This window comes from Esox lucius, chromosome 13, assembly GCF_011004845.1.
Source record: "Esox lucius isolate fEsoLuc1 chromosome 13, fEsoLuc1.pri, whole genome shotgun sequence".
NCBI classification, from domain to species: Eukaryota; Metazoa; Chordata; class Actinopteri; order Esociformes; family Esocidae; genus Esox; species Esox lucius.
The window spans coordinates 16,799,880-16,823,994 of NC_047581.1; the positions used below are offsets into that span (position 1 = coordinate 16,799,880).

Sequence of the window (24,115 nt, forward strand, 5' to 3'; positions counted from 1 at the left end):
CGTTTTGTTGTGGTGGTTACAAGCATAGTACACGTTTACTTGCATGAAAACATATAACCTATAACAGCAAAAATGTAGACTAAGTTATTTGGAAAACTGAAAAAATTATAGATCAAAGCGCTCTGTCAGGATGTAAATTATGGTTTTCATAGGAACATGCACTACAACACAAAGATTACAATGTCATCATCATTACAATGTAATCATCATGGGTATGGAGGAATAGAAACTCATCAAGTGCACCTTTGTACACGTTTGTGGTATAATTATTTGTTTAAAATTTTACTGTATGCATACATGAAATAATTATAAACCCTGTCTGCCTGCTTGTTACATCAGGTTCACCACCCCAAACCCATACATTGGTTGCACCTGTTCTCTCTGGATCACCCACACTCGTTTTGTGGTTTATCGCCCTCACGTTTGATCACTGTTCCTATTGACGTTCCTCCTTTCCAAGTGTATCTTGTCGGTCTTTGTTTTGGCGCAAGCCTTGAGTCACGGGTGTTCCGTTTGGTCAAGTTGTTTAGTTTTAGTTATGTCATGTTTAAGTTTCGTTATTAAATGTCCTCCGTTTTCCCTGCGCCTGTGTCCTGCACCGTCCTTCAATCTGATCATTTTTAGCGGTATTAATTAAGTTATTATTTAATATGAGCAAAGAAGATTTATCTAATTGTTTTAATCGGTAAAACAATTAGGTTTGGGGTCACTTAGGAATGTCCTTGTTTTCGAAAGAAAAGCAATTTTTTTTTGTCCATTACCATGTACAATTTGTCGGAAATACTTAGACATTGAAAATGTAAATGACTATTTTAGCTGGATTTTTTTTATGGAATATCTACATAGAGCATCAGTAATTGTGGGTTCGATTGAACAGGGAATTTACCTATCAAATTCGTCTATTCTTGTTCTGAGAAATTAAGGCTATTCCATGTGAGAAATTACCAAGAAACTGAATATCTCGCAGAACGTTGTGTACTACTCCCTTCACAGAACAGCACAAACTATCTCTATGTGCAAAACTGTATAAATATCATGACCACTTTTGGCATTCAAACTGCACTAAGCCATCAAAGTTCATGTTTATAAAAGGATGTTTTTTCTGCCTAATGTAGTAGCACACAATTGGTGGTGATTTGAAAATGTAATAATACCTGTGAATTTAAATGACCAATGCACACTTTATACCACTAAATGTTAAATTAATGGACTCCTAAAGCAGTATGAGAATAAACTGCAATGCATTCTTCACCCAATACAGACGTATCTGACGTTACAGGAGTTGGCTTTGCATGCAAAGGTTGTGTTCACTGTTCTGAAATATGATTTTTATCATCGTTGTGGGGATTTCAAAGCTCAGGTAGATGGAAATATAGTTGCGATCAATATATGTGTTTGTTCGCTAAAGCATTCCTGTTTGGAGATAACATTAATGAATTAACTCAAAACAACATGAGATGTTCTATTTTATATGAATTATCAGGAAAAAAATGTTAAAGCATTAAAGTCAGGGAAAAAAAATTCCATCTACATTGTTACCAGAAGATTAGTCCGCGATAATGTGATCATTCAATAATGTGCACATGCATGACTCTCAGAATGTTTGATGTATTTCAATGGCTGTTATCCTGACCAATGATATGGGCGGAGTAAAATGCCAGCAACAATTGCAAATACACGATGCCCCTTGATTTTTTGCATATAGTCACTCTATTCACTCTCCTGAACATTTTCTGCAATACATTTTTACAATATACTCTAAGCAAAGCGGTAAAATAGATACATTTAATGATTAATATCGCGTTTTACTGCGGACGTTTATTTTGAAGGCAAAATCCGGAAACCGGAAGTCATATTGTTGCTACGGAATCTCTAATATTGCCAGCATGACGCTGCTGAGAAGTTCAACTATCCCGTGAACCGGAAATAATAGTTTTGCGTTTTTCTAAACCTTTCTAAAAACTGTAATGAGATTACCGTAATGCAGATACCATTAGCGATTCGGCAGCAACAATAACACTTCTCGTATTCATTTTCATATTCATCTTCAAAATAAAAGTGTGTGTGTATGAAATAAATCATTTCAGCTTTGCATTTTACATATTGTGAAAATATATGTTAAAAGGAATAGATACATATGGAAAAATATGAATTAAAGAGAATTACAACTCAAATATTACATTATATAAGATTAAGAGGTGAAGCAAAATGAGAAATTTAGTTAAAGCTTAAGTAAATTAATATAGAGAACACATCTAATATATACTTTTAAAATAAATAATTTGTTTCCTGTTATCATTCTTGTTCATTTGTTTGTGCTTTGGACAGGGACTGTGTCACATCCAACAACTCTATATTCTCCACCATTTCCTTAGCCCAAATAATAAACTGTAATAAATAAGCCTTACAGCACCAACATTATTCTAGCCGCCACAGTAAAGGTATTGTAGGAAATATTATGTTGAATATGGAGAATCTATGGTGTCGTATCATGGGTCATAGCATAATTGGGAGTATTCTTTGTCTATTACTCCACTCATTACTTTGACCACAACGGAATGCACTGTAAATGGAAAACATATTGCCTCCTAGCCCCCCCAAAAAACGATTCTAGGTGGTGCAGTACATGAAGTGTCTAATAACCAAATAAAATCAGTTTTGGAGGGGAACTGTGTGTGGCGCACCAGCAACACTTTCAATATTTTGTCAGACACCATATTTTGTCTCTGTAAACTCTACTATTTCCTACAATAAATTATCTGTGTTTAGTAGTTTTTGCTGCACGAGGCAATATAGTGTATTTTCCATATACAGTGATATACATTGGCAGCATGTATTTGACCTCGGAGTATGTTTTAAAATCCACATTTTATGAAAACGCCACTTAAATATGAAAAAATATGTATCATCGTTAAAGTGTAGAGACCATTTCCCCTCGATAAATCTAAAATAAATAGTTTCATGCTACTTTTCTAACGTTACATCGGAGATGTCTATTTTGAAATATAAAAAATGTCCGTGACCCGGAAGTGCTATTTGTAACGTTGCTCACAAACGCAGGAGAAACGAGCGTGTTTGCCGGAGGGAACGTAGGGTCAACGCTTTCCCTTAAGTATATAATGTATTGCTACGTGTAGCTTTATATATAGGTATATAGGTATATAGGTCTACATCATTGTGTTTATCCAGGCACCCCAACGTTGGGAAGCTAGCTACTTTACGAACTTATTAACTTTAACGTTAGCTGCTAGCTACCCATCGTTATTCCAGCAGTGGCGGTGGTCTTTTTAGCTAGCTAGCTGGTTAACTATCTGGCAGTGTTGAACTACTAAAGTGTGGGCACTTTGATTTTACCATGGCGGATGTTACTGCACGTAGCTTGCAGTATGAGTACAAAGCGGTGAGTATTACATTCAACTTGAAATATTTGTGCTAGTGCTAATTTATTTTTATTTATCCGGGTACGTACTTATAGCTAGCTTGTTAGCTTATGTATCTTGCAACGGATATGCTAACGCGATGGACCGAACCTAGTAGTATGTAACTACCGAATCGAAAGAGGTAACTGGTTATAACTCGATGTTAATGCTTTATAGTAGCGATATCGCTGAGTATTAACTCCACTCGGATTCTTTCAGGAGGTTGAACAAGTTCCTACATTAATTATCTATTTTTGCAATCAAGCCATTATTACCCAAAGAGTAGCCCGCATTTTTTGGTAAACAAACAAATGTTTTCTATGGGAACTGCATTCGGCACAATATCGGATATTGGTGTCCAGGAGTGTGAGATTTGGGAAAAGATAGGGTAAATGTTCGTTTTACGTATCTGATATTGTCGTTCGTTATCCGCATATAATAACAAATGTATAGCAAAATTATGTTTCTGTAGGTATTAAAAAATACAGATTAATCTGGGATTGCACAAAAAATATTCCCTGACTGCAAAGACAGAATATTTAGAGTTGGATTCTAATTCGGTCACTATATATTTTTTTAACAGTCACTGAGGTTATAATCGGGTGTCAGTCCAGAATGGACATAGACAATAGAATAGTTGCATTGCACATTTCCTGGGCAACCACTTCTGCGTTCTCGATTTAAGTTTTTGGCCATTTTAGGATGAAAATGAGCTATTCACCTATGGCATTGAGTTAACTTTTTAGCTAGTTAGCCTAATTTATAACCTGCATAATAACTTGGTAACCTTTGAACTTTGTCTATTGTCCAATACCAGAATTCCAACTTGGTCTTGCAAGCAGACCGTTCACTCATTGACCGCACACGGCGTGATGAGCCCACAGGGGAAGTGCTGTCCCTGGTGGGAAAGCTGGAGGGAACCAAGATGGGTGACAAATCCCAAAGAACCAAACCATCAATGCTGGAGGAGAGACGGGCAAAGTATAATACAAGTGCCTCTTAATGTTTATTTCCTGCTGCTTGTTTGAATCACTTCTTGACTGACTAACTCATGTTTTACTCTTCCCTTCCACCTTTGTGTTTTAAACTTTTTTAGGAGGAGGAAGAGAGATGAGGACAGGCATGACATGAACAAGATGAAGGGCTTCACCCTCTTGTCAGAGGGCATTGATGAGATGGTGGGAATCGTGTACAAGCCTAAAACTAAGGAGACCAGGGAAACGTATGAAGTCCTCCTCAGCTTCATCCAGGCTGCCCTTGGAGATCAGGTTAGAGAAACTACCTTGAAAACACTTATAACATTCTCTACGGTTATTTTGTTGAAAAGAGTGAAGAACAATATGCAGAGGTTGTCCAATGCAAACTCAACAGTGGAAAGTCCTTTGAGGCCAAAAAATGTGAATTAGTCTTGAAGTCCTGACTCTGTATTAGGGGTACACAAAAAATAAAAAACACAGAAAATATGTTAAGAAAAAGTGCATATTTTCATCAGAACCATGGTGCCTGTTGTCTTACCATACAGAATTGTTATTTATGCCAAATGCCTAAAAAACTACCTTTATAGGAACATCTTCTAATCAGCCCAGTCATTATTTAAAAGCAAGAGAGCGGGAGCATTACTACATGATTTGCTCTCTACAGAAAGCTTAATGTAGGCCGCTTGCATTGTCAGTTCCCTTGAGAAAATTTAATGAAATGTTGTTTTAACAGAAAACTGATCAAAGACATTTGTTTAAAAGGGAAATGGTTTGTCACATCCCTAGAATTAAGTGTGTTATTGAAATTAGCAACTGCTTGGTGTTAATATTCCTGTGCTTGGTTTCTGCAGCCAAGAGATATTCTGTGTGGTGCTGCTGACGAGGTGCTTGCTGTACTGAAGAATGACAAGATGAGGGACAAGGAGAGACGGCGTGAAGTAGAGCAGTTACTGGGGCCTGCAGATGACACACGTTACCATGTGCTGGTCAACCTGGGCAAGAAGATCAGTGACTATGGGGGTGACAAAGAGCTTCAGAACATGGGTAAGCAAACGGAACGAAGGAATGTTCACGGGATGTTTACTCAACTGTAGCATGTATTTATTTCATGCTCCTATAATGCACTAACATGAAAACATTTGACACACAGATGATAACATTGATGAAACATATGGAGTGAACGTCCAGTTTGAATCTGATGAGGAGGAGGGTGATGAGGACCAGTTCGGAGAGGTTCGAGATAATGGATCAGACGAAGAGAGTGAAGGAGACGAAGCTGACTTGGGATGCACTCTGACAGCAAATGTATGACACCTCTTTCACTAGACACATTTATATTAATCATATCCAATACTGAACAAAAATATAAACGCAACTTGTCGCAGGGTTCCACCTTTTCTAGCATGTAACTACTTATATATATTGTTTTCATTCTTATTTTTTACATTTGTACTAATTAAACTTGTATTTCTGTCTTCACGTGTAGCTTGGTGCAACTGGTGATGTGATGACCGCCAAGAAGAAGGAGCTGCACCCGCGTGATATCGATGCCTTCTGGCTCCAGCGTCAGCTCAGCCGTTTCTATGATGATGCCATTATCTCTCAGAAGAAAGCAGATGAGGTTCTGGAGATCCTCAAGGTGTGTTTTTCTTTGTGTCCCTTTGTTTTAGCATGTCTGCCTATTTCTGTCTCTGACTGTCTCTTTTCTCCTTTTTACAGACAGCTAGTGATGACAGAGAATGTGAGAACCAGTTAGTCTTATTGTTAGGCTTCAACACCTTTGACTTCATAAAAATCCTCCGCCAGCATCGGCGCATGAGTAAGTACCTGTTACCTTTGCTAATAATATACATTCATTAACATTTGGAGGGAGAAAGTCATTGCAATCTGTTTATCTGCTCTTTCAAAGTCCAGTACTGTACCATGTTGGCCAGTGCTCAGAGTGAAGCAGAGAAGGAGAAGATCATAGGAAAGATGGAGGCAGATCCAGACTTGTCAAAGGTTCTTTACCAGCTGCAGGAGACTGAGAAGGAGGATATTATTAGGGTAAGACACTTGTGCAATTTATTACAGGATAAAACATTGTATGCTTTGTAACATGACCATAAAGGCCTCAAACACTTAGATATTCTTCATAAAGATGCATTTACACATCTTTATAAAGAACTAAAGCACTAAAAGCAGAAATATTGTACGTGCATGCAAAAAATATTTGGCCTTTCACTTTCTAAACTATTATCTGTTTGTTGGAACTGACTAAAATGTTATCACCAAATGTGTAATTTTGGTCCTGTCCAACTCATACAATGGCTTGTGTTCATGTCCTTAGGAGGAGCGATCTCGCAGGGAGAGAGTGAGGAAGTCTCGTGTTGACAATGACTTGGAATCTATGGATGTCGACCATGGGGAGGTAAAGAGGACCCTCATAAATAATACACAGGGTCTTGCTAATGTATTTAGACCCCTTACCAATTCTCTCATCAATGAATTATAAATGGTTTGGTGTTTGTGTTTTTAATACTGAAACTAAATACGTTTATGTCTCTTTTGGGTGGGTATGTACCAGCTTTCCACCCTGTTATTGGCAGATTTATTTGTAATTTTTATGTTAACTGGACTGCAAATTTCAAATGATGTTTTGCAGTATCTGAATGTGGTTGAAATCAAGACCCCCCTGCAGGCCAATGTAATGCTGAGCTCTTGATCGGTTTGACTGTTGAGCACGCTATTTTTCCACTCCCAGCCACTGAGCTCTCTAGCTCCCCCAAAGTATTTGTTCGCCTCTGTGGCTTTTACTGACTAGTTGTCTTCAACTTGGCATATCCAAACATTTATTTTTGCCTTTCCTTTATTTTCTCTGAGATTCTCAGTCTGCCCAATTAACCTATAAAAGTGATTGTTTTCATGTATGTGACTAACTGTAATGGTTAGTCACAATGGTGACTAGGCCAATGGTAAGATTTTTCCTCTTTAGGGTACAATCTTGTTCAAATAAAAAAAATTGCAGCACAGTGATTGAATACTAACCCAAGCAACATTTACATTTTTTCTTCTTACAACGATTTCCTGATGTTAAACTGTCACCATACCCTAAAACTGAGCATAAATTATTTTATCAAACTGAATGAAATTTCAGTGTACCATTTGTAATTCAGTAATACGAGGTAATTGGCCTGGGCTGAATATTGAAGCATGTCTACTGTTGTCACTGGATTTAAATTGACCTAAATTATAAAAAACTGACATACTGCTCTGCCTCAGCATAAATACATTGATTTTAAATAATATTAACCCTTCACGGTCGTGTCTTTCAAGTCCATGACCCCGAAACAGCTGCTGGATCTCGAGGACCTGGCCTTCACCCAGGGAAGTCACTTCATGGCCAACAAGAGATGTCAGCTACCAGACGGCTCTTTTCGCAAGCAGCGTAAAGGCTATGAGGAGGTGCACGTTCCTGCCCTCAAGCCCAAGCCCTTCTCTGACGATGAGGTATGTTTTTGTATACCAGTAAGGATTTCCATTAGAAAATGTGTTCTTGGACAAGGTGATTTGGAAGATTTTAATTCATTGGACATTTGAGAAATGTACTGGACTTCAGAATGCAAGGAGTAATCCATTACTGGACAGTCCACCATTGGTGGTCAAAATAACAGAAATTGAGATTGTATAACCATGCGCTAAGTTAGAGCATGGCAATATGAATCAAAATATATATTTTATGTTGGCGTATGACTGATGTTTATTTGTGCCATTGGCAGTGAAGAATTCTACTTCAGGCTAGTTATTGTGCTTCTAAATGCAATTTACCAAATTAATATGCACATTTCTTTTTACTGCTTTTTAGAATAAAACATTTACTGCTGTGTTTATGCTAATTCCCATCACTAATAACTCTTCCTTTTTATTGCTTATCTGTGTATTAGGTGCTGGTGCCCATTGAGAAGCTGCCCAAGTATGCCCAAGCAGGTTTTGAAGGGTTCAAAACCTTAAACCGCATTCAGAGCAAACTGTTCAAGACTGCAATGGAGACTGATGAGAACCTTCTTGTCTGTGCTCCGACAGTAAGTAAACATAAACCCTGATAAAAGAAACCGCAAGAGTGGTTTTTATTCAGACTCTCTCACTTCCTCCACAATTATTCAGACCCTTTCACTTGCTCCATAATTTGGAGTATTATAGATTACTTTTTTAAATCCGTAATAAATACAATCCTGTCATCAAAATCCACATACATCCATAAGGACAAAGTGAAAACACGTTTTTAGGGGTGTGCCAATTACTTAAAAAATTAAAGGCCTCCCTTAACATTTTTCATTTATTTGCTTTTTGCCTACCCGACTACTTCTTCCACCTAAAGATGTCAACAAGTAAATATCTGAGAGTGGCTCTCAAAAGTATTCATCACCTTGGACTTCTCCACATTTTGTGTTACAACATGAAATCAGAATAGAGCTAAAGCTGTAGTGGCTAGCTAATAGCTATAATGTTGCATATTAGTATTGCCATTTGTACTGCATTTGCCTTCATTGCACATCTGTACATTCCACTTGTAAAATGCATATACTTAGTACTTGGAAATACACTTCTGGTTCGATGCTAACTGCGTTTCATTGTACTGTACTTGTACTTGTTCAATGACAAAGTTGAATCTAATCTAATACTGTACCTATAATGAAAACAATGACACCAATCACTCAACAAAATGTAAGTGTCAGGTAATACAATTCTTTTAAATATGATATTTATATGATATTCATGGTATGACAGAGTGAATATAATATGGCTGTGTGACGGCTGAAAAGATTACTGTAGATGGTCATCCAACAGTTGAAAGCTACCCACTACACTGTGAACTACAAAGAAATCAAAAGCATTGGAAGAATCTCAAATCGCATACTACGTTCTTATTACTTGGAATAGTTATAAGAATTGAGCAATTGCTAGCAAAACTGAAGATGAACTTTACATGGCCAAAGTTATTTAATTTCATGGCACAACAACCTTAGTTTTTCTTTCATTAGTGGTTGACATTGATACAAAAACAATCAATATAGGTGACGTAACTGACTTTTTCAGTCAGTCACTAAGAGACATTGGCTCTTCTTGGCCAGCTCTGCTTATACGGTCTGGCAAAAAAATATTATGACAGACTGACATGTCATGTTAGCTCCTCAGATATCTGTAGTCTAGCTAACTAGATAGCTCTAGCATCATAGCACAAGAAGCAAATCAGTTCAGCTAGTTACACGGGCCATGTCATTATATGCATTATGACGCTGGTTAGTAGATGCAGAGCAAATGGAGTGGCCATTGGGATAGCCTTACCAGTGGATATTATGGGATTCTTTTTTTTAACCTGTTTTCTCCCTCTGTTTCTTCTGTGTTCTTTCAGGGAGCAGGTAAGACTAATGTGGCCCTAATGGCTATGCTAAGGGAGATTGGCAAGCACATCAACCTGGATGGAACTATCAACTTGGATGACTTCAAGATCATCTATGTGGCTCCAATGCGCTCCCTGGTACAGGAGATGGTGGGGAGCTTTAGTAAGGTGAGATTTGTACTTACTATGGCGTCAGAACTTTAAATAGTGTTCCTTAAGTATTCGTCCTACATTTTGTTGCATTACAATGTGTGATTACAATTGCAGACACGCCGTCCCAATTAAATTAATCTGCACAAAATGTTTTGTCCAAGTGGTCAATGCATTCTATCTATTGGTGTGAAATACATTTTGATGAGTCTCAAAACATTTTCTTTAATAGTAAGTATACCTGTATTGTCAAATGTTTTTTTCCTCCTTAATGCTATCAAGGTGTTGCATCATAGCTGGACATCAATATTCTAGTTTGCCCTAGATATGATTTAGGTTTGTCAACACTAACTTGGCCCATTGGAATAAAAATAAATAAATGAATATTTAAATTAACATCTGAAGGCTTTCCTTATTTTTCCCTTAAAGATGCATTCTGGGAACTGAAAATCATGCAGAATGCCTATTCGGATATGGCACGTATCAATATCAGTTTAAATTATTTGTGCATCCCTAATATTCACACCTGCCAAACGTTCATTTACTCATGTAATATTGTCTAGATCACTTGCAAAAAACTATTACATATCGGAAGTATGTAAGCTTTCAATTACTTAAATTACTAAGGAAGCATTTGTATGATAAGGAATACTGTCCTGTTTGCTCAGTTTTGCATTTCTCCTTCCCTCAGCGTCTGGCTAGTTACGGAATCACAGTGTCTGAGTTGACAGGAGACCACCAGCTGTGTAAAGAGGAGATAAATGCCACTCAGATCATCGTCTGTACCCCTGAGAAGTGGGACATCATCACACGCAAAGGAGGCGAGCGCACCTATACCCAGCTAGTGCGCCTCATCATTATTGTAAGAACAGATCCCAGATTTGTATAGATAATTCCTGTATTGACCCTATTATGGTTTTAAGTGCATGGAAGGCGCCATTGTGTCTATCTTTTTTAAAGTAATTATTTTTCTTCACATACTGATAGCTGAGTTGTAGTCATGCTATCCTTCCTTAAAGATGCATTCCAGGACTTTTGCTAAGAAATCTTTTTTTGGGCACATTTCAGCATGCGTTATATTTTGTTCATATGTTCATAATTTCATAGTCATACCTCTGTCAGCTGTGAAGTTCCATTATCACTTTTGTGTCAGTGTTCCCTTACCCAGACACACTTGCTTTGGCTGGAGGTGGTTATGTCAGCAAAGGAGTCATTGTCTCACTGTGCTCAGCTGACACCTTGCTTGCCTGCAAGCCGACTGGTCTATGTGTTCTCAGATTAGGGCGGCAGCCAATAACTTATTATTTATTGGTCTGTTGATTATTGCTATTTTTAAGTGTTTTTACCTCATTACTCCATTACAACAAGCTATTGCAGGATGCACTTACTACTGTAACTCGCTGGGGATTAAGAAGTTCTGCTAAATGACTTAAATGTACAATAAATTGGGAGAAAAAGAAATGAATAAACTGAGGGCATGTATCGGTGTCTGATTTTCAGGATGAGATCCATTTGCTCCATGATGACCGTGGGCCAGTCCTAGAGTCTCTGGTGGCCAGGACCATCCGCAACGTGGAGCTGACCCAGGAGGATGTGCGTCTTCTGGGTCTTAGTGCCACCTTGCCCAACTATGAGGATGTAGCCACCTGCCTTCGCGTGGACCCTGCCAAGGGACTCTTCTACTTTGATAACAGGTCAGCTATGGAATTCTGTTTCTTCATTGGATCCTGTTGCTGGTTGATAGGTTTCGTCTAATGTGGTTGGATTCTAAGCTTGGGTGATCCTCGTGAGTTTTAGACTGCTTGTTTTATTGGTGAGTTGAAAAACAGAAATTAAATATTTTATTGTGGTTTACATAACCACCAAAAAGCAATTTTATCATCTCCAAATATAAAAGTGAAATCAAAATGCATATTTCATACCTTTTTAGGTATAACTTATAGATTTACCTTACTATGGCTGTTAATAAGTAATTAGTATTTATGTTTAAGCCTCTCCTCCAGTACTCTCCTCCAGTACTCTCCTCCAGTACTCTCCTCCAGTACTCTCCTCCAGTAATGTCTGAATCTCAAATGAATTATGCATAGGAGACGTAGTAGGGACACATTCAAACAGAAAATCACATTTTGTTCAAACCCATTATATAACTCCCTAGGTCTGTTGACTGCAGTGTTGGGGACAATGGAAAAGAGATTGTGTTTTCAGAGGGGCCATTTTTATAATTTTTACTGTCCAACTAGCATGAATGAACAGAAGACATCTGGCAGGGACTGTTTTAGGTTAATGTTTTGAATATCTTTTGCCTGTGAGATTCACCATTGAATCTTTCTCCGGTACATCAGAATACGAATACTGGTATATCAGTTTGCATTGACTTGTAGTCTCCTCATACTTGCTTTACACTCTTACAGTAACGTCCCCCCACCCTGAGCCCACTCATTTTCAATGTAGACAAGCTAATACCATTCCTGTGTCATTTGGGAAAGGTTGGTGGGGATGTTTCATTGTTTAAAATTCAGGCTTGTAAACCTTAGAGGCTGATTTCTACACAGGGTCCCTTCCAATTATGACACAAGTTTGATAATCTTTTCTATTTCCTAGTTTCCGCCCAGTGCCCCTGGAGCAGACATATGTGGGAATCACTGAGAAGAAGGCCATTAAGCGCTTCCAGATCATGAATGAGATTGTCTATGAGAAGATTATGGAGCATGCTGGGAAGAACCAGGTGAGACCAGTTTCCAGTTCCATGTAAAATATCACAATTTAAACACCATTTAAGTGTCCCTTTGCTGACTTGTGTCTATTTTGTCAGGTGTTGGTGTTTGTCCACTCCAGGAAGGAGACAGGGAAGACAGCCCGTGCCATCAGGGACATGTGTCTAGAAAAAGACACTCTGGGGCTGTTCCTGAGGGAGGGATCGGCCTCAACCGAGGTTCTCAGGACTGAGGCAGAGCAGTGCAAGGTCAGCTCATCTGGCCTATGGGCTCATTTTAGTTATCCAAGCTTGCTGAAGCTCTCCATCTTAAGGATGAAATACGCGTCTGTCCGAATTTGTAACTTGGCAGTCAAATGTGATTTAAAATAACGTTATTTCACCCCACCTACCCCTAGAACCTTGAGCTGAAAGACTTGCTGCCTTACGGTTTCGCCATCCATCATGCTGGTATGACTAGAGTAGACCGTACCTTGGTGGAAGATCTTTTTGCTGATCGCCACATCCAGGTTTGTTCCTTCTAAATCTCTGCTAGCTTTGTTTGTTTTAATACATTTGGTGCAGTATTATCACAATATCTCTGGACTGTCGTGCTGAAAGGACTGTGTCTGTTTCAGGTGCTGGTGTCCACAGCCACATTGGCCTGGGGTGTGAATCTGCCTGCACACACTGTCATAATCAAAGGTACCCAAGTATACAGCCCAGAGAAAGGTCGATGGACTGAGCTGGGAGCCCTGGACATTCTTCAGGTTAGTCTGTAATGTCGATGACATTGCATGAATACTCCTCAAACTCTGTTAACTGTTTTTGAGTTTAAATGATAATATTCTGTGTTCTATTCAGATGCTTGGTCGAGCTGGGCGTCCTCAGTACGACACCAAGGGTGAGGGCATCCTGATTACATCCCATGGAGAGCTCCAGTACTACCTGTCCTTGCTCAATCAACAGCTGCCCATTGAGAGCCAGATGGTTTCTAAACTGCCAGACATGCTCAATGCGGAGATTGTACTGGGCAATGTGCAGAATACTAAGGTGCGCATATTACTTGAGTTATACACCACTTATAACCAAAGCCATGTAGCCAGTGTTTGGCCAGGAATTAGAACGGGCATATTGTTAGAGCTAGGGCTTCAACTAAAAAACATTTTCATAATTGTTTAATCGGTCTGTTATTATTGCGATTATTCAGGGAAATGTTTTCTTTATTATATATTAAATTTGCATCGTTTTGCAGCTGTTTCAATTCCCGGTTATATGTGTAATTATTTACTCAGCAGGTTAGCCCCTAGCATCTTCTGAAAATTAGCCAGGTTAGCCTATGAGAGAAGCTAACAGCCAGGCATTTAAATGAAAAAAATTCAACAAATGGTTTTAGCAACTGTTCATAGGTATAACCCTGCTGGGTAGATGTGACTGTACCTGTGTAGAGACTAATGAATCTTTTAAATTGTTGTTGCAGTACTGGTCTAACTTCTCATTTTGTATCAGGATGCAGTGAACTGGCTGGGCTACACCTACCTGTATGTGCGTATGCTCCGTAACCCTACCCTGTATGGCGTCTCCCATGACGACCGCAGCTCGGACCCCTTGCTGGAGCGCCGTAGGATGGATCTGATCCACACTGCAGCCAACGTGCTGGACAAGAACAGTCTGGTCAAGTATGACAAGCGGACCGGCGCCTTCCAGGTACATACAACTCTACACGTGCTGTTTGATTGTCATTGTGATGACACTAGGGTTGGGCGATATGTGGTTTGAAATGTTGTCCCACTAACCTGTATTACTTATTATGTATCTGTGTAATGGGTGTGTGAGCTGCTGGTACAGAGTGGTGCATTGGTGGAAATAACACAATTTACAGGAATGAAATTGGTTAAAACCTTCCAATATATAATTTATTTAGAATGATTCAGTAGACTACACTAATTATAAAACACATTTGAAATGAAAAATATCTCTTAATTTTGTCTGTTGGTTTTGGTAGCTGACATAAATGAATGTATTTAATTGATTTAGCTTACCTTTTAAAGACAGGAGGGTGTTATATAGTGGTCTTCTCAAGCATTTTAACTGTAATAGTTTGCATCTTTATGATCAGGGTAAACCATCTGCAACATTTGGAAAATGTGCTGGGTAATACTGCATAACATTCGATTCATCTGACTGCATATTCAGTACAGTTGTTAAAATTGTCACTGCATTCTGCAGTCTTATTTAACCAGAAAAATATAACGTTAGTTTAGTGTATTCATTTGACTGATTTAGTATTTCGGTAGTCAGTGGTATTAATGTAGATTATGGCCAATACTTTTTGGGGGGAATCATGTTCTGTAGTATCACAATAGCACCATGAAACTGCAAGTCACATGCTTGACAGCAAGTCTTCAACCACCTGTTCAAACCAAATGTGCAGCAGCAACAAAAGGATTACAAGTTGTTATTGTTGAGAACGCTATTGAAGTTGCTACAGTACAGGTACACAGTGTTTTAGGATCACTTTTCAGTATGGTTTCAGAACAGCGCCAAAATATTATGCCAGCAATTACAGAAGATTTTTAGTTTTGTCCAATGCAACACTAAACCAGAAGTAATACGAGCTATATAAAACCTAATAAGAGAAATCAAAAGTACAGGCACTTTAGTTTCTTAAATAAAACCAATCATTACTCAACAAAAATTATAAAAATGCGTTCTGTCATGTCTGCAGAATCATTCCATATTTCACTGATGGAAGTTTTGAAATAACACTTTCTGTAGGTGACCATCTAAGTGGTTGTTTTTGGCCAATTATTAATTTCATCCCTGGACTTTTATAGACCCCACCTGCTTTCAGGTTATTAAGCTGGATATGTGCACTGCGCTCCTGCCTTTCTGCACCAATACTAATAAGAAATTGCATCTAAAGTTCCTTCAGTAAAATTATTTAAATTAGGCACTTGTTGATTTGCACTCTCAGTATTACTTGAAACTATCATTGATGGGCAGTCCCATTGCCCAACTTCTAAATGACGCTGATCTTGAATTGACAGCCATTTTTCATGTTGTAATATGGTGAAACAAAAAAAGTATGCAGTTGATATGATTGACAAATGGATGTATATGAGAATTTGAGTATCCTTTTCTATCACTCCCTGAAGGTTACTGATCTGGGTCGCATTGCCAGTCACTTCTACATCACGCATGACTCCATCCAGACCTACAACCAGCTGTTGAAGCCGACTCTCAGTGAGATTGAGCTTTTCCGTGTCTTCTCCCTGTCCTCTGAGTTTAGGAACATTACTGTCAGAGAGGTATGCAGCACACTGGAACACTACTCAATTCCAAAAGGCCACATTTTATGCTTAGCTTTATATGAAATATTGCTTGCTATTTCCTTTTTCCCTCCCTTCTAGCTCTACTCCACGAAGTAATGTACTTAGTATTACTGGATTGTGTGGTTGTCTCACTTAGATGTATTAAAGATGCATTCTGGGACTTGTGCGAATAATGAAACAATTTTGAAGACCCTGACAATTTTGGGGTGAATGTATATGTTGCGTGAATGTGCATAATCAATAAGTAGAATCACAATCATACCTCAGATACCCATCAAATTCCATGTTTGACAGTGAGTGGTTTTGTTGACATGAGGTAAATCGGGCACAGACATACGCAATGTTTGGAGACCCATTTTGGCTTTATATTGCCACTTAAAACTGTTGGCCGAAGATCTTGGAATGCATCTTTAAGTTGAATGCACCTACTCTAAGTTGCTCTGGATAAGAGTGTCTATTGAATTAATATTATATAATGTAATTTATAAAATGCTCTTGTGGGGACCTTTCAGGAAGAGAAACTAGAACTGCAGAAGCTACTGGAAAGAGTTCCCATTCCTGTGAAGGAAAGCATCGAGGAGCCCAGTGCTAAGGTATAATATATGGGACTGGTTTGACGCTATGAACTGATCTGTGGTATGGTACACTGCTGCAGTGTGTGTATTAGAGTATGTATAATAGTGTGAAATTGTGGGATGAGCCAGTTCTGATGTGTGTTCTTATTACAGATCAACGTACTTCTCCAGGCTTACATCTCTCAACTAAAACTGGAGGGTTTTGCTCTGATGGCTGACATGGTTTATGTGACACAGGTCAGTCTATGTCCGTCTGTTTGATTCATCTAAGAAATGTTGGGGAAGTGTTTTGATCCTCTAATTGTCTTCCCTCAGAGCGCTGGAAGACTGATGCGAGCAATCTTTGAGATTGTTCTAAGCAGGGGGTGGGCCCAGCTCACAGACAAGACCATAAACCTCTGCAAGATGATTGACAAGAGGATGTAAGTTAACCATTCCTGTTCATGCGTAGTTTTCACTGATAAACAGTAGGGCTAGTATTTACCAGCACTACAATTCACAATACTTAGGTGCAGATACAATAAAGTATTTCAGTATGTATTTTGTGATTTTCCTCGGGTCTTCTGTGTGTGAATGCGTTTTCCTCTGCTACACAGGTGGCAGTCCATGTCTCCTCTTCGTCAGTTCAGGAAGCTCCCAGAGGAAGTCATCAAGAAGATTGAAAAGAAAAACTTTCCATTCGAGCGTCTCTATGACCTCAACCACAATGAGATTGGTGAGAACCCTCTGTGAAGGGCCTTCTGCTTATCCCACCTCAGATCTGGGCCTGCTGACATCACATACATCACATTCTCTTTGGTTCATTAGAATTTATCGAGGTTATTAAAATAACTCTTGCATCTCAGGTGAATTGATCCGCATGCCCAAAATGGGGAAGACCATCCACAAGTATGTGCACCAGTTTCCCAAACTGGACCTGGCCGTCCACCTGCAGCCCATCACACGCTCTACACTGAAGGTGGAGCTCACCATCACTCCAGACTTCCAATGGGACGACAAAGTCAGTGTTCTCAGTGTTATTGGTTGTAATAGAACTCTGATGAAATGGTTTTCCTTTATGGAATGCACCCAATCACCTTTAACACACTGCTTTCTGTGGCCCTTACAGGTACATGGCTCGTCTGAGGCTTTCTGGATCCTGGTGGAGGACGTAGACAGTGAGGTCATCCTGCACCATGAGTACTTCTTGCTGAAGGCAAAGTACGCCCAGGACGAACACCTGGTCACCTTCTTCGTGCCCGTTTTCGAGCCCCTGCCCCCGCAGTACTTCATCCGTGTGGCCTCGGACCGCTGGCTCTGTGAGTGACATTTCTCTGGGTGGCTATTATTAGTAACTCATGGGGTTTTCAAACTTGGTTTGGATTGGTTTTATTTTTTAACTGTAGAGTGTTTTCCGGTTAGTTCAGTCTATTAGGCCTGATGTTAACACACAGCCTAGCTGAAAACAGTTGAAGATATGCTTTATGGTTCCCCCTGATTAGCACAATGATTGCTGTATTCTTGGTGGTTCCCTGTAGCGTACTGCTGGGTTTCAATTGCTGTGCTGATAATCTGAAAATAATACTCGTTTATGATTTTGTTTTAAATATCAAATACCACATTAATTTTAATCCTCTCCACCTACTGCAACAAAATCATGAACCTAAACATGAACTTTGCTGTTAATATAGATTCATTGGATGGGCACTTTGTGTCATTTGTCACAACAGTAATGTTATGCAGTGAGTGACAAGTTCCACATGGCACTGACACACAACTTACAGATCATGTTCTTTCAGATTTGCAGCACTTATAGGCAAAATGCGGTTTTAATTGTTATTTAATTTTGGGACTATATAAGAATTAAATTTTCATAGAATATTACTTTTTTTATATATTAAAGTTAAATAATAGAGCCCTAATCTGCTGTCTGAAAGTGTTTTAAAAACACAGAATTGTATTTGTTTTTGTCCCCAGGTCGCCCTGATTTTTGAGCTCTTTTAAAAGATTTTCTTCTCTATTCTTTTCCTATCTCTCTTAGCCTGTGAGACACAGCTCCCGGTGTCTTTCCGCCACTTGATCCTACCAGAGAAGTACCCCCCTCCCACTGAGCTTCTGGACCTGCAGCCCCTGCCTGTGACGGCCCTCCGTAATGCTGCCTTCGAGACCCTCTACCAGAACAAGTTTCCCTTCTTTAACCCCATTCAGACACAGGGTAATGCTCACTCTGAAAGTCTGGAGTGTCACCGTTAGGCTACGTTTATCACTGCAGCCATCCGACCACAACCACCAAACGGGCCCATTTATCTACTTTAAACAGGCCAGGGTTTCTACTGATAGTAACCTGGTGTTGTGTTCTTCCAGTGTTCAACGCTGTGTACAACAGCGACGACAACGTGTTTGTGGGAGCCCCTACCGGCAGTGGGAAGACCATCTGTGCTGAATTTGCCATCCTCAGGATGCTGTTGCATAACGCAGAGGGACGCTGTGTCTACATCACACCCATGGAAGCCCTGGCCGAACAGGTAACGGTTATTCTCAATATATAGTGCTTTCAACTTATCATTTTGCCTCTGAATGAACGCCAATATGTTACCCATTCCTTCCCACCCCTGTTTAAAATCATTCCTGTTTGTGGCCAGGTGTTTGTTGACTGGCACCAGAAGTTCCAGGATGCTCTGAATAAAAAGGTAGTGTTGCTGACAGGAGAAACTAGCACTGACCTGAAGCTGCTGGGGAAAGGTGACATCATTGTTAGCACCCCAGATAAGTGGGACATCCTGTCGCGTCGGTGGAAGCAGAGGAAGAACGTCCAGAACGTTAGCCTCTTCATTGTGGATGAGACTCACCTCATTGGAGGAGAGAACGGAGTAAGACCACTACCAGAAGTGGATGAGACATTTCCACCTTCCTCATAATATTAATAACAATGTTATTTCACATCCAACTCAATTCCATTTGAACATTTCTTTTGGTTGTAGCCTGTGTTGGAGGTGATCTGCTCCAGGATGAGATATATCTCATCACAGATTGAGCGTCCCATCCGCATCGTGGCCCTCAGCTCCTCCCTGTCCAATGCCAAAGACGTGGCCCACTGGCTAGGCTGCAGCACCACTGCAACCTTCAACTTTCACCCCAACGTCAGGCCTGTTCCTCTGGAGCTGCACATCCAGGTCTGAACAGTGTCTGTTAGGTCATAATCAACCTGCAGTTACCTCATTAGAACATCAGTCAAGGTTTGTTGACAGTATGCTTTGGCTGGATAATTGGCTGCTCAATTTAACGATTCTTTTTATTGCCTCCCTGACACCCTTTTGTAGGGCTTCAATGTGAGTCACACTCAAACGCGTCTGCTGTCCATGGCTAAGCCAGTGTACCATGCCATAATGAAGCACTCCCCCTCCAAACCGGCCGTGGTGTTCGTCCCGTCTCGCCGACAGACCCGCCTCACAGCCATCGACATCCTCACTTTCTGTGCTGCTGACGTGGTCCCTCAGAGGTCCGACACGACTTTTACACTTTTATTCTCTCCAGGCGATGCAAGAAGCAAACCAGTTAATCCATAGTGTCTATAGATGTTATAAGCTGATGTCCTTGTTGCCCTTCAGGTTCCTGCACTGCACTGAGAAGGACCTGGCTCCCTTCCTGGAGAAGGTGATGGATGGCACCCTGAAGGAGACACTGGCCAATGGGGTGGGCTACCTGCACGAGGGTCTGTCCACCACAGAGCGCAGGATTGTGGAGCAACTCTTCAACTCTGGTACAACTGGCCATTCCCTGTTGACTTCTGTGTGGAGGAGTTCCCGGCGGTGCTGGTTAAATGACATGCCCTGTCTGGTCTTTTTTGTGTGCAGGCGCTGTCCAGGTTGTGGTGGCTTCACGCTCCCTCTGCTGGGGCACCAACATCTCTGCTCACCTGGTGGTTGTCATGGACACCCAGTACTACAATGGCAAAATCCATGCGTAAGTGTCTAACACACTGAGGCACTGTTATAAAGATTGGAATGTAAATTGACTAGGCCTGGTTCTGTGCCTGCTCCATGCTGTGCATGTATTAGTGACTGTTTCCTCTCTGTCTTCAGATATGTGGACTATCCCATTTACGATGTTCTCCAGATGGTGGGCAAGGCCAACCGGCCCCTGCAGGATGACGAGGGACGCTGTGTCATCATGTGTCAGGGCTCCAAAAAGGTAGCGGATCCTTGGTGTTCTCTCGGTGAACATTTACACCATGGCTGTTTCCCTTTCATGCCATTATTTGGGTACTTTCAATATGTCCTCATTCTCCTCTGAAGGATTTCTTCAAGAAGTTCCTTTATGAGCCCCTGCCCGTGGAGTCTCACTTGGACCACTGCATGCACGACCACTTCAATGCCGAGATTGTCACCAAGACGGTGGAGAACAAACAGGACGCTGTGGACTACCTGACCTGGACCTTCCTGTACCGCCGCATGACCCAGAACCCCAACTACTACAACCTGCAGGGTGAGACCGCACTGTAGACACTAAAGCCATTTGTTTTTCTAAGTATGGCCCCCAAGAAAGAAACTGTCTGCCAGGGGTTTTAGGCCCTGACTCTGGGAATGCTAAGTTGGCTAAGTATGGCTGTGTTTTCTAGGACTGTCACTGACCTGTCTCTCCCCTGCAGGCATGTCTCATCGTCACCTGTCAGACCACCTGTCCGAGCTGGTGGAGAACACACTGCATGACCTGGAGCAGTCCAAGTGCATTAGCATAGAGGACGAGATGGACGTAGCTCCTCTTAACTTGGGCATGATCGCAGCGTACTACTACATCAACTACACCACCATTGGTCAGTACTAGCACAACCGACCACCCGCTGACAAAATGTCTCTAACAGTCATGTCACATGTACTGTGATGTGAACCCCTCCCATACACTCAAATATAGTACAGTACTTCATATAGTAGAAGTAGTTTTAACGTTTGTGAATTTACAGATTTATTTTGTGTTTTTTATGTCAGAGTTGTTCAGCATGTCCCTCAATGCCAAGACTAAGATCCGTGGATTGATTGAGATCATCTCCAATGCCGCTGAGTATAAGAACATCCCCATCAGACACCATGAGGACAACCTGCTGAGACAGGTACAAAAATGCATCAATAATCATATCATCTACTTAACAAGAGGTATAATCTACAAAATACCTATGTGCAAAGGAAAGAAATGGAAAGTGTGAATTCATTTCTCCCAAATGCTAGTTCAGAAACCCTCCTTAGTATTTTAATTGATCGAGTTGTTAATGTTGTTTCAGCTGGCCCAGAAGGTGCCCCACAAACTGAACAATCCCAAGTTCAACGACCCCCATGTGAAGACCAACCTGCTGCTACAGGCCCACCTGTCCAGAATGCAGCTGAGCGCTGAGCTACAGTCAGACACAGAGGAGATCCTCAGCAAGGTGAGGAGAACTGGCTGTTAGTTTGGTGAATGACATGCATGATTAGGTTGGATTCTTAGCTGGAGAAAATGGACACTGCAGAGCAGAACTGCTGTGAAAGCAGATTCCTGTGGATTACTGCTGTTGAACTGGTGAGATTAGTGGGTCAGATTGATGTGCTATGTTCAAACTTTGTATGGTTGTCTCCTGTCTAGGCCGTGCGTCTTATCCAGGCCTGTGTAGATGTGCTGTCTAGTAACGGCTGGCTGAGCCCTGCACTGGCTGCCATGGAGCTGGCGCAAATGGTCACACAGGCCATGTGGTCCAAGGATTCCTACCTCAAACAGCTTCCCTACTTCACCTCAGAGCACATCAAGCGCTGTACAGACAAGGTAAAACGTCCACCACTGCTATTTAACGCTTCCATTTACTGGACTAAAGATCTTGCTTGGGTGTCTTACCAGGTCTACCTTGTTTGGGAGTTTATTGTGAATCTGATCTTCTCAGGGTGTGGAGAGCATCTTTGACATCATGGAAATGGAGGATGAGGATCGCAGCGGGCTGCTGCAACTGTCAGACACCCAGATGGCAGATGTGGCACGCTTTTGTAACCGCTATCCCAACATTGAACTGTCCTACGAGGTGGCAGAGAAGGACAACATTAAGAGGTAATTTAAAGGGGAATCATTATGGCGGAAATGTATTGACTGAATACATTCACTACCACCAAAGAAGGTGTCTTTTCCTTAGGAGTATGTTGAGAATTTCCTCCTTTCTGTTTCTGCCGCGGGGCTCCTCAAGGTATCTAATCATATGTTTGCATTTACAGTGGAGGTCCAGTGCTGGTTCTCGTTCAGCTGGAGAGAGAAGAGGAGGTTACCGGTCCTGTTATTGCCCCACTGTTCCCCCAGGTATATATCACCACCAATCACATACTCCATAATGGTCATAACACACACCCTCTCTTCCCCTTTGTATAAAGGTGGCCATACCATAGATCATAGGAATTTATCTTGAGTTTCAGGCCCAACATTTATATTTTGACATTTTGCTGTTGGTCTTATCCAGAGCAATTTAAAATAGTCCATACATACATTTTAAAACTTGCCTCCAATTGGAAACAAACTCACAACCCTGCTGGGACGAAGGCTGTTCATATTATAAAACGCAAACCTTTCTGTAATTGTGGATGACAATGTGACATCACACACCATCTCGCATGCAAGACAGCTGAATTTAGACAGCCCTTTTGATTACTCTCTTCTTGTTCCAGAAACGTGAAGAAGGCTGGTGGGTGGTGATTGGGGACCCCAAATCCAACAGCTTGATATCCATTAAGAGGCTGACCCTGCAGCAGAAGGCCAAGGTCAGTTCATCACCCCAGCACGTCATTGATATAACATCTGAATCCACAAAAGTACTCTTACGTTAAGTTGCTTGTGCTCAAACTATGCTTTTCTCACATTGCAGGTGAAGCTGGACTTTGTTGCTCCAGTGCTGGGTGTTCATAACTACACACTGTACTTCATGAGTGACGCCTACATGGGCTGTGACCAGGAATATAAGTTCAGTGTGGACGTGAAGGAGGCAGACAGCGATGGAGACAGTGACTCCGACTAAGTGACTCAGCAGATGGTGTCCTTTCTCAGTAGCAGCTGGGATCAGTAGGGATAGTTTTTTATATTAGATGAGGCATTGAGGCCCATTTATTTTTTGTGAATCCTTCTTTGAATTGTTATATTTTCGTTATATGTGCTTGTGGTAACAGTCAACCCTTTACTGTATGCTTTTCAATTTAATTTGGTTTAGTGTACACAATGAGTATCATGTATATAGTACCTAATTGGAGAAGTAAAATAACAGGTTTGACATCTACTTGAAAAGTCAGCATTTTACGGAACCATCATTGACATTTTTCCAGGATGTTTCACCATGTCTACTCTAATTGCCAACCACTTTGCAATTAAATAATTATTGATTGGCCTGATTTTTGTTCTTGCAGAATGTCTGTGCAGAAATGTAATATTTGTTTTCCAATAAACATGACAAACATATCTGCTTTGAGAGTAAATCTACCACATGCCAGTTTGCGCCACCCTATACAAAACCTCCCCAGACATCACCCCCTAGGACCACAACCATTCTTGTCTCCAATTAAAAAATATATTTTAAATATAGCTTAAATCATATTGAGGTTAGAAGATATTTTA

The 24,115-nt window shown here is 40.7% G+C and overlaps 1 protein-coding gene across 1 annotated transcript; it reads left to right on the plus strand.

Moving 5' to 3' along the window:
- The first annotated feature begins 3,055 nt into the window (after positions 1–3,055).
- On the plus strand, positions 3,056–23,959 carry snrnp200 (small nuclear ribonucleoprotein 200 (U5)). The gene is made up of 44 exons (XM_010899748.4): positions 3,056–3,400; positions 4,237–4,400; positions 4,516–4,687; positions 5,248–5,440; positions 5,547–5,701; positions 5,883–6,035; positions 6,116–6,215; positions 6,306–6,442; positions 6,726–6,806; positions 7,712–7,885; positions 8,320–8,457; positions 9,789–9,944; positions 10,618–10,788; positions 11,427–11,620; positions 12,528–12,651; positions 12,739–12,888; positions 13,038–13,148; positions 13,257–13,388; positions 13,483–13,671; positions 14,128–14,325; positions 15,777–15,929; positions 16,466–16,546; positions 16,682–16,765; positions 16,844–16,950; positions 17,125–17,243; positions 17,374–17,528; positions 17,637–17,826; positions 18,549–18,722; positions 18,872–19,032; positions 19,150–19,377; positions 19,489–19,680; positions 19,828–20,006; positions 20,116–20,267; positions 20,362–20,470; positions 20,590–20,698; positions 20,803–20,992; positions 21,156–21,320; positions 21,493–21,614; positions 21,783–21,926; positions 22,121–22,297; positions 22,413–22,573; positions 22,735–22,816; positions 23,179–23,271; positions 23,376–23,959. The coding sequence occupies exons 1-44, from the start codon at positions 3,356–3,358 to the stop codon at positions 23,523–23,525; spliced, it is 6,414 nt and encodes a 2,137-aa protein (XP_010898050.2). The 5' UTR covers positions 3,056–3,355; the 3' UTR covers positions 23,526–23,959.
- The last annotated feature ends 156 nt before the right edge of the window (positions 23,960–24,115 follow it).